The sequence below is a fragment of the Micromesistius poutassou genome, assembly GCF_964030765.1.
Source record: "Micromesistius poutassou genome assembly, chromosome: 5".
Lineage (NCBI taxonomy): Eukaryota > Metazoa > Chordata > Actinopteri > Gadiformes > Gadidae > Micromesistius > Micromesistius poutassou.
Genome location: NC_140275.1, coordinates 499,725 through 510,505, shown reverse-complemented (window position 1 = coordinate 510,505; position 10,781 = coordinate 499,725). Strand labels below are relative to the sequence as shown.

Genomic DNA, 10,781 nt, shown 5'->3' with positions numbered 1-10,781 from the left:
TAGACACAAACGATTTAGTGGCAGAAATTAGCATCGATGCCAACGACGGGATCAGAGGAGTGATCGAGTGGACGAACACCATGTGAGTGAAGCCTCTGCTCTCCGTCACGTATTAGTAGAAACACGAGAAGATAGTGATGACCACACGCAGACCCAGCGAGGCTGTGGCAACCAGTGCCTCAACGACGCAGTCGTAACAAGACGACCCGCGACGTTCTCACTGGCCGACTCCTCCGTGTGACTGACAGGTTCGAGGTGAACGAGTCCATGGGGGTTCTGTCGCTGGTGGCCTACAGGAACCGGGGCTCCTACGGGAACGTCTCCCTGTCCATACACGCCCCCGACCTGGAGGCCCAGCAAGGCCTGGACTACAACATCAACCAGACGGTCAGACACCCGCACGCATAGGGGCACCGACACACACGCACACGACACACCTACACACCTACACACCTATTCACCTACACACCGGCACACACGCACGCACGCATGCACACACGCACACATACACGCGCACCGCACGCACACCTACACACACACACGCACACACATGCACACGTGCACACACATAAACCTATACACACACGCATGCATGCACACATGCACACGCACACACACACACACACACACACAGGGATGCATGCACACATATGCACTAACATGCATGCATGCGTGCACTGCACACACACACACGCACGCACACACACACACACACACACACACACACACACACACACACACACACACACACACACACACACACACACACACACACACATTCATAGACACAGCACCGCTGTGGATCCATCTTGTTGGCCCATGACGATCAACACCGGACCGCTGAATCACCCCCCTGTGTGCGTCCAGATGCTCCATTTCGTGCACGGCGAGAGGCACAAGTCCGTGGAGGTGCAGATCATTGACGACCTCATTCCAGAGGGACCCGAGAGGTTCCAGCTCACCCTCTCCCGGCCCTCCCCCGGCCTGGAGCTGGGGGCCAACACCACTGGTAGGAGACCTCCGTACAGGTCCCCACGACCAAGCACAGCTCAACACAACCCAGTACAGACCAGCGCTCCTACTGGTTCATTTGGTCTCTCTCGCCCCGTCTCCACCGACGCCACACACGGCACTTTTAACTGCGAGCGACCCCCAAAGCGCCGTGACGACATCCTAACGACATCCGTACTGTCTCCGTAGCGACGGTGAACATCCTGGCCAGCGACGACGGCCACGGCGTCCTGTCCTTCAACGGCAGCGGCCACACACTGCTGAAGGAGCCCACGTCGGCGTCGGGGCCCGGGGAGGGCGTGGCCACGCTGGCCGTGGTGCGCAGCCCCGAGGACGGCACCTTCGGGACCGTCGCCGTCACCTTCTCCATCACCGACGGCAACGGGAGCCTGGCCGAGGCCGACCTGAGGCCCGCGCACGGCACGGTGGTCCTGGAGAACGGGGTCCGCTTCAAAGTAAGGGCGCGACCCGCCCGTCCGTAAGACCTGCACGGAGGACAAAGAACAGAAGGGATGTCGGGGCTGAGGACCCTCCTTTTGACCCCCTCATTGTCAGATTGGTCTTTTGTATTTCCTCTTTGCGTTTCTGTCGGGTAGAGGTTGTGCGTTGCACTCTGTCAGGTAACATGAATAACAAAAACTTTTTGTTTCCCCCGTAGAAAACGCAATGTGCTAAACATGTAGCCTATAACAAAATACACGCTACTTAAATAAATATAATGCAGAGTAAGCCGGCAGGTGGTATACAACAGCTCTCCCCCCACACATCACACCCACTACAGACCTCTGTAACTCTGTAACTCTACCCAGACAAACACGCTACACCTGCGCACACAGTGCACTGGCTCTCAACCAAAGGCCCGTAAAATAGAAAAGTCTTGAGAGGACGTGTGATTCTGAGCTGCAGGCCTGCGTGTCCTTCTCTCTCTCTCGACCCACGATGCTGTTACTCTTTGCTGTGTAAAGTAGCACAGAACACTCGTCTATCACAGAACCCATTTAGGTTACGGATTGTTGCAGTTTACGAGACACACATGAGAGAGACGCGCCACAAGGGCTAATCACAAGGCTAATGTAAGAAAGATGTCTAGGATTAGCGGAGATTCCTTATTGGTTGCGTTTGTGGCAGCAAAATAATTGTTTTGGTCGTAAATTTCGATTGTTTTGTTTTTGTTTTCAGACCTTGGAGATCTTTGCGATCCTGGACGCGGAGCCAGAGGCCAACGAGACGTTCACGGTGAGCCTGTCCAGCCCCACGGGGGGAGCTCGTCTGGGGGAGCATCTCCACACCTTCATCACCGTCCTGGAGAACCTGGCCCCCTCCGGACTCTTCCGCATCGGCCCCTCCCTCAACAGGTGGGCCCCCCCCCCCCCCCCGTCACCCCGTCCCTGTGAGAAGGAACGGCGACGCCCCAATAAAAACGTCTTGCTTTGAGAGTGTGTTCCCGTTTAAGCACGAGCATAACTAAAGATACAACTCTAAATGTTTTTATGCACGTCAGATATTAACAAAACAAATAAAATAAAGTTATGACATCATGGCAGTTTTCCATGCAGCACTCAGGATATGAATATGGCAGAAGAAGCAGAGAGCAGTGTCTCCGGTTCAACTCTTTCATAATAACCTTACCACCATACAACCCCATTATACGTGTCATCTAGACAGAACTAGACAGAACTTCAGAATTATGAGGTTACAAAACAAACTGGTATTGATGTACAATACGATGTACAATATCCAGTTTACTACGTCTACAGCGAGGCCGCCACACATATGTTGTTTATGTGAACATATTTGTGTTTTCTTGCTGCGTAGAACTAATTCGGAAGTGGTGGCCCATGAGGGAGGAACGCCGGTCTTCCTGACTGTGTCTCGCAGTAACGGTCTGGAGACGGCCGTCAGTGTGGAGTGGGAGTCTCAGGCAGACACAGCTGTCGGTTCTGGTAAGATAGCCTTCTTCTTTTATTTCAATCTCCATTCATCCATCCCTGTTAATTCACATATCTACAGAGCTGGCTCCAGTACTGTATGCTATTTATAACTAACCCTAACTTATATTAATCGTACTACTTATGTATTCTCACTCATTTGGATTAACATAGTGACAATTAAAATGTTATTTCTATGACTTCTATTTTTTGTGCATTACTTGTAGAGGGAGGTCTTCCAGTGATGGGTGTCTACCAGGCCTTCGAGGACCACCCCACCTCGGCGTGGTGCTCGGTCCCAGAAGAGGCCTCGTCTCTGGCCATGAGGCTGGACAGGACTCCCTCCGCAGGGAGCCCCCACACACTGGCCACTCTCTACCGCTGGCAAGGCGTCTTCGTTCCAGTAGAGGTACAGTACCCTGACATTCTATATACAGTACACTACATCATGCTGTGCTATGTTACACTGTTCAATACTATGCATTGTTACTCTACTATTTGATCCCATGCTATGTTTGTGCTAGGCTAGGCTAGGCTAGGCTAGGATACACTCCTATACTATGCAATTCTATGATGTGCTACGCTATGCTTCACCTAACTACTACACTACACTATGCTATTGAATAAACGACAAAAACAACAAATATATATATATATATATATTGTGCTAAGCTACGCTATGCTGCACTCCAATACGATGCTATTCTATGATGTGCTACGCTACGCTACGCTTATACTGTGCTATTGAATAAATGAGGAAAACAACAAAAGCTAGTATTGAACGACTGTTGACTGCCTCCTCCGCTGCGTGGCGTTCAGTCGGTGAGGATCCAGGAGCCCGGCTCTTGCGTGGGCTTTGTGGCCAACGGCACCACCTTCATCGCCATCAGCCACGGCGGGCCCCCCCCCGGCCCCGCCGCCAACCTCAGCGTCTTCAGGCTGCAGCCCGACCTCAACGTCACGCTGGTAGATATCAATATCCCGCTGCGCTCGTGTCTTCCACTCAGAACACGTTTGTGATGTCAGTGTCCTCATCGGCCTAGGTGTGGTCCTCAGGCGTTCAGTATCAGATGTTAATTATGTTCAAAACACACTTAATGCCGTTTCATTTTCTTGTGTTCCTCTCATCTCCAGGAGCAAACTCTCGGCGTTGAAGCGCTGGATGTGAAGCACTTCTCAGATCAAAGCACGGATTATCTGATCGCATCGAGCCAAGTGAGAGCGGGAACAACAGCTCGTTAACGACAATACACTGTTTACGACCACTCCATTGAATCCACATTTTCACAGCAAATCTCTCAACATGCGCGTCTCTGTTTTCCTTTGTTTACTTATGTTATTGTTGTTTACTTGGTTCTCCTCGCTCCAGGTTTTCGTCCGCACCGGCACGTTCTTCGCTCTCCTCCAGACGCTGGAGCTTCCTCGGGGGAGTGTCAGCGTTTCGCCGCTGTTTTCCCACTCCTCTTCATCCTCCTCCTCCTCCTACCTGGTCACCTGCGTGGACACGCCCTCAGGCGGCTGCCTCATCCACCGCTGGGCCGACGGAAGGTTCCAGAACGACCCCCAGCCCCTCCCCCTGCAGGGCGGAGCCCGCCAGGTGGAGGTCACCCGGGCGGACGGGGGGGTCACCCTCCTCTTCGTCGTCGTCGACGGTGATGAGACGCGACGACCACGTTTACACTCAAACAGACAAATCGAAATCAGATATCAGTTGTTTTATGTTCACGTAACTGAAGTAGATCTGTTTGACTTGTGGACTTGTATGTCTATGAATAATGGACTTATTTTGAACTACAGTATTAAGTATTCAGGGATATCTTCATAAATGTCCGTGCTTCCTGCGGACCTGATCCGCCCATGTACGGCCGTGGATGTTTGCAATTTGCTGGAGCAATTTCTAAGTACATATTCTCCGTTTACGTTGAGCGGATTGTGTGGTCGGGTGGCGGTGGGGCCGACTCACAACAACTGGCAGGCGTTCAGAGAGGCAGAGAGAAAACCAGAATACGCATCTCCTTGGAGACAGAAAAACAACAAGTCATTGACTGTAATTCCAACTCACTGACAAAGGCCATTATGGACACAGCGGTCGTTTAATTAAAGTTAGTTTCAGGCTGATGATCACGTCTGAAGACTGGAGGGCTAAGTGGAGGCTCTGGCTGTTTGTAGTTTACAGCAAGGGGCCGATTCAGTGGTTGTGGTTCTGAATAGAGGAGAACCAAAGATGGATGTTTAGACGCTATAATTTGTCACTGCTGGGTGTGTGTGTGAGAGAGAGAGAGAGCAGACCTCCTAACTCAACATTACTATGTCGCAATAGTGCCAAAGAATGCAGTATAACCATGTGTGTGTGTGTGTGTTCTCCCTCCAGGTCCTAGTCCGTCCTGTGAAGTGTTTCTGTGGGCCTCAGGGCAGGCTCGGCCTGAGCTGGTTCAGTCTCTCCTCCACCCTGACCTCACCTCCATCCACCCCTTCACCCCTCCCTCGGAAACCAGTACGTATAAACACTCATACAGCGGCATTCATACACGGTGCATCATGTGCAATCAATGGCAATACAGCCTCTCCTATAAATGCTTTTATGTCACATTAACTCACACTGTCTGTCTGTCTGTCTGTCTGTCTGTCTGTCTGTCTGTCTGTCTGTCTGTCTGTCTGTGTGTTTGTGTGTGTCTGTGTGTGTGTGTACACATGTACGTGTGTGTGTGTGTGTGTGTGTGCCTCTAGCCTACGTGCTGTTGGCCGGCAGCAACAGCTCCCTCCTGTACTCCTGGGGGTCTGAGGAGGGCCGGTTCTCCCTGGTGCTGCGGGCCCCTGCGGCCCTCAGCTTCCTCTCCCTGGCCGTGACGTCGCTCGGGGCCCCCCGGACCCTGCTGGCCTCCAGCGGGGCCCCCGGCTCCACGCTCTACCAGTTCACCTCCGTCTCCAACCAGTCCGACTTCATACCCAGGTGAGGGTTTGGATTTGGTTGGTTTGTCCTTACCTGGCCATTTACTATTTCTGATTCTGAAGTAGTTGTATTTTGTCTATTTATGCCGTCATTCATTTATATATTCATGAATAGATTCGACATCCAATTACTATCAGAAAATATTACATTTTCATTTACATTTAGGGTATTTAACAGACGCTTTTATCCAAAGCGACTTACAACGATATATCTCCGTCGGTACAGTAAGGATGTTCATAGAACCAACCATCACTAGGTTAACCCGTTCCCCGTATACACTAACCATCACTAGGTTAACCCATTCCCCGTATACACTAACCATCACTAGGTTAACCCATTCCCCGTATACACTAACCATCACTAGGTTAACCCATTCCCCGTAGACAACAGAGATAGGATGATATGATAGAACATTCAATAAGTGCGTGAGAGGGGTGTTTTTATGTTCAGGGAAACGCCTTAATGGACTTAATGCAGCAGAAGCCACGGTGCCCTCTGAGGTCATCTCTCTGAGGTCATCTCTCTGAGGTCGTCTCTCTGAGGTCATCTCTCTGAGGTCGTCTCTCTGAGGTCATCTCTCTGAGGTCATCTCTCTGAGGTCATCTCTCTGAGGTCGTCTCTCTGAGGTCGTCTCTCTGAGGTCGTCTCTCTGAGGTCGTCTCTCTGAGGTCGTCTCTCTGAGGTCATCTCTCTGAGGTCATCTCTCTGAGGTCGTCTCTCTGAGGTCGTCTCTCTGAGGTCGTCTCTCTGAGGTCGTCTCTCTGAGGTCATCTCTCTGAGGTCGTCTCTCTGAGGTCGTCTCTCTGAGGTCATCTCTCTGAGGTCGTCTCTCTGAGGTCATCTCTCTGAGGTCGTCTCTCTGAGGTCATCTCTCTGAGGTCGTCTCTCTGAGGTCGTCTCTCTGACCCCTCCCGTCTCCTCCTCTGTAGCCACGGCGAGCTGCGCTTCTCCCCCGGCGACAGCGAGCTGGAGATAGCGGTCAACGTTCTGGACGACGACATCCCAGAGAGGGAGGAGCACTTCCGGGTCGCTCTGAAGAATCCCAAGGGCGGGGCGGAGATCGGGTTCGGCGGTCAGGTGACCGTGGTCATCCCGACCAATGACGACGCACACGGGGTCGTCGGCTTCGCCCTGGTACGATGTCATCGATCATCTTTGGGGGGGGGATTATTATTATTATTATATTATTATTATTATATTATTATTATTATTATTATTATTATATTATTATTATTATATTATTTATATTATTTTATTATTATTATTATTATTATTATTATTATTATTATTATTATTATTATTATATTATTATTATTATTATTATTATTATTATATTATTATTATTATATTATTTTATTATTATTATTATTATTATATTATTATTATTATTCATTCATGTTCTGGAAAAATTGTCTGCGGTTTGAAATGAGTTTTGGAACGTATCTAAATGAGTCTTACCACAGATGTAATGCGGGTGTGTTTTCTTTGTGATTGTTGTTCTAAATGTACTAAGACGGTTGTGGTTGAAGTCTCTCTGGGCCGTCTCGGTGCAGGAGTCTGTGTACATGGAGGTGGAGGAGCTGGAGCAGAGCAACCTGATCTCCCTGAGGGTGGAGCGGACGAGGGGGACCTTTGGCAGACTGACCGTCCACTGGGCCGCCAACGGCAGCCTGCCCGACATATTCCCCACCTCCGGAGTGGTGAGCCAGCCCAACGGGGAACTGCTTTTACAAACCAAACCCGTTTTCCAAAATATGGATTCACAAACTTAGTTAAAGCTGCGCTATGTAAGTTTTCCATTGCAGCCAATTACTCGATTAAGAAAACGTAGGAACTAGGGAAGTTAGCCAGGCTCACCCCACCACGGCTGAATCTCAGACCGCAGACACTGTCCGCTGTAGCTACACCTCCAGCCACTAGAGGCTTCTAATGGGTAAACACACATAGTGCAGCTTTAAATAAAGAAGACTTACCACTCCCCATACCGCCCGGAACACGCCCCATCTCGTCTGATCTCGGAAGCTAACAAGTCGGTCCTTGTTAGTACTTGGATGGGAGACCACCTGGGAATACCGTGAGCTGCAGGCAATCCCCAAACTGATCTCAGCCCGTTCACCCCGTTCTCTCCCTGCAGGTGTTGTTCTCCGAGGGCCAGTCGGCGGCCGTCATCACGCTGTCGGTGGTGGCGGACGGCGTGCCGGAGGGCCGCGAGCACGTGACAGTGGCGCTCATGGACGTCACCACCGTGGGGCTGGAGGAGCCGGCGCAGGCGGCGACCATCGCCCCGCAGCGGGCCCACGCCCTGCTCGCCATCCTGGCCAACGGCTCGCCCTACGGGGTGGTCGGCTGGCACGCGGACTCCCTGTTCCCCGGGGTGCAGGAGCCCGCCGGTGAGACACGGTCGCCGCCGCCGCCGCTGCGACGCTCGCGCCTGGATCAGGGAGTTTAAACTTGTTTGCGAGGCAGCGTGCGCTCACCGCTGAGCTGACGGGAACCCAAACATGTCATCACGCCGCTCGCGTGTGCAACGTCGGGTGATTTGCGGCGTGTGGCGCAGTTCTTCAATGGCGGGGCAGCCGAGTGTGCGGACTGCACGTGTATTTGCAACAGCAACTATAAAATATACTATAAAGCTATATATATATATATGTTATGATGGAAAAGCTATGCAGTGTGTCTGAAATGAACGGTTTTAACGTCAGGTTGTGTTTTTACTCATGGTGAGCTCTTGTTTTTGTTTGTGTCCTGTCAACGTAGGGGTTGGATGTGTTTTTCTGGATCGGGTTTCTTTCTCGTGGGATGTCATGGTAACCACAAGCTGGGATTTACAGTAAAAGGGCGGGTGGGGGGGGGGGGGGTATTCGTGGCTTCCAGGATTTGAAGTAAGAGAGGATTTATCTAAATCTGTGTCTTGGTAGCGGGCCTAGAATGTCAAAGAAGTCCATTGTAACATGACTGCGACCCACACGCTCTGCGCAATTATGCAAACCAACGTTTATTTTTAGCGTCTTGGCGTTGGCCTTGTTTTTGGAGCTGTTAAACCAAAACGCACTTTCTCCGCGTCAGTGAAGTCGAGCTTGTTGTGGAAATTGAAAATGGCAAACTAATTGGAAAATCCTTCCTCCCTCCTTCCCCAAAACGACTCCAGGCTCCCCGGTCAACGTGAGCCTCTCCATAGTGAGGGAGCAGGGGTCCTCGGGGGCCGTGGCCGTCCACTACCAGACCAGGCCCGCCCTATCACAGCCCCCCGCCAACCAGGCCTCCGCTGGGCTGGACTACCTCCCCAGGGACGACACGGTGGTCATGGTGGACGGGGCGACCGTGGTCCTGGTCAGCTTCACCATCATGCCGGTAATAGCTCATACCTCTGCGGCAGCTGTTCCACACGCCGATGCATCCAGGGATAGTTTTTTCCTTTGTTCCACCGCACTCACCCCGACCCCGGACCACCGTCTGTCTGAAAATGATGTAGCGCAACCTGTAGCTCCAACTCAAACCACTAGAGGGGGCTAACAGAAAACGTACAAAGTGCAGGTTTAAAAAAATAATCTGCAGTGAATGTTGATCATTTCTATTGTTGGTGCGCCTTCCACCTTTCCTCTACCTACTCTTGTTCATGAACAGACCGCAAATGCCGATACTCTGCCCAGAACGTTGGCACTACAGTTGGACGTCAGTCCGTGACAGAAGCCAGTACCATGTCTTTCATTTTTTTTTTTAAATCTTTTTGCTGATTTGTTACCAAAGAAAAAGCAAGTGCCATGCTTACTTTGTGCGGCATTTCATCATCCATCTCTGTCCACACTCAAATGTGTCTCTCTCTTTGTTCACTGCTCACGTGACTCTCTCATTTTATAAATACATTGTTGTTTCTGTTTGCTCTGTTTTTCTTCATGTCCATTTCTCTTTCCTGCCCTTCCCCCCCAGCCACATCTCAGGGTCCATTGGGGTCCATGCTAAACCTCCCCTCTAATGGGGATGGTAATTATGTTGTGTTTAGGCTAGAAATGGGGGTGGGCGTGAGGTAATGGGGGGAGCGTGGTTTCTGTCTTCAACAAGCAGCCCAGAGTGAACTTTAGAAACCCTTGTGTTCCAACCACCAGTAGCACATTCCATTCTCATGCTGCTCCCAATTCAAGATCACTGCTGTGTCCATGACCAGAAGCCGTTTAGACCAGTGGTTTTCAAATGGGGGTACGCGCACCCCTAGGGGTACTTTGGAGTACTGCAGGGGGTAAGAAAAACAAAAAACCTAAACCTGTTTCTCATTAAATGATGAGTATTTGCACCCTTTTAATGTTCATGTTTACACTGCCAAATAGAAAGCACATGCATTATTTATGTTCATTGTTCAAAATGATGTTCAAAAATTATCCCAAAATTTGTTTGTGCCAGTGAGGGAGTACTCGGCTGAAAGAATATCTTAGAGGGGGTACACTGGTGGAAAGAGTTAGAGAACCACTGGTTAAGACCAAGCTTGAGTTCAGTCCATCTTAGACCCCGAGCATGTGAGAGTCTGAGTATGTATGCTGGCAGACACGCTGGTATGAGTCCCTTTCTGAGGGATATAAGTTTGGTGTGGCCACCAACACACACGTGCCGACTACACAGTTTTAAAACCGGGCGTACATTAGCTACGTGTACCTACCCCCCCGCCGTCGTGCGTAGGTTTGACATGGTGGTGTTTCCTTATCCCCAGGATGACGTCCCGGAGCTGGCCGAGAGGTTCCTGGTGAACATCAGCCGTGTGGAGCTGGTCGGGGGGTCCACGGGACCGGGCGGGCCCAGCCTGAAGAGGCCTGGCATGGAGGTGGCCGAGGTCACCATCGCGGAGAACGACGACCCCAGGGGCGTCGTGCAGCTCAACGTGTCTGAGGTCGGTGTCACGTGAC

General features: G+C 51.0%; 1 protein-coding gene across 1 annotated transcript in view; it reads left to right on the top strand.

Annotated features, from left to right (window-relative positions):
• adgrv1 (adhesion G protein-coupled receptor V1) overlaps positions 1 to 10,781 on the top strand; it is a gene marked incomplete at its 5' end in the record, with an annotated part of 39,056 nt that overhangs the window by 7,861 nt on the left and 20,414 nt on the right. The window contains 17 exons of the mRNA XM_084468873.1: positions 4 to 82; positions 249 to 387; positions 868 to 1,009; positions 1,201 to 1,466; positions 2,191 to 2,366; positions 2,827 to 2,954; positions 3,167 to 3,348; positions 3,759 to 3,905; positions 4,074 to 4,154; positions 4,309 to 4,591; positions 5,311 to 5,433; positions 5,667 to 5,889; positions 6,819 to 7,023; positions 7,443 to 7,589; positions 8,024 to 8,279; positions 9,038 to 9,240; positions 10,589 to 10,765. Coding sequence (XP_084324999.1) covers positions 4 to 82; positions 249 to 387; positions 868 to 1,009; positions 1,201 to 1,466; positions 2,191 to 2,366; positions 2,827 to 2,954; positions 3,167 to 3,348; positions 3,759 to 3,905; positions 4,074 to 4,154; positions 4,309 to 4,591; positions 5,311 to 5,433; positions 5,667 to 5,889; positions 6,819 to 7,023; positions 7,443 to 7,589; positions 8,024 to 8,279; positions 9,038 to 9,240; positions 10,589 to 10,765 — 2,957 coding nt within the window. The remainder of the gene's footprint in view (positions 1 to 3; positions 83 to 248; positions 388 to 867; positions 1,010 to 1,200; positions 1,467 to 2,190; positions 2,367 to 2,826; positions 2,955 to 3,166; positions 3,349 to 3,758; positions 3,906 to 4,073; positions 4,155 to 4,308; positions 4,592 to 5,310; positions 5,434 to 5,666; positions 5,890 to 6,818; positions 7,024 to 7,442; positions 7,590 to 8,023; positions 8,280 to 9,037; positions 9,241 to 10,588; positions 10,766 to 10,781) is intronic.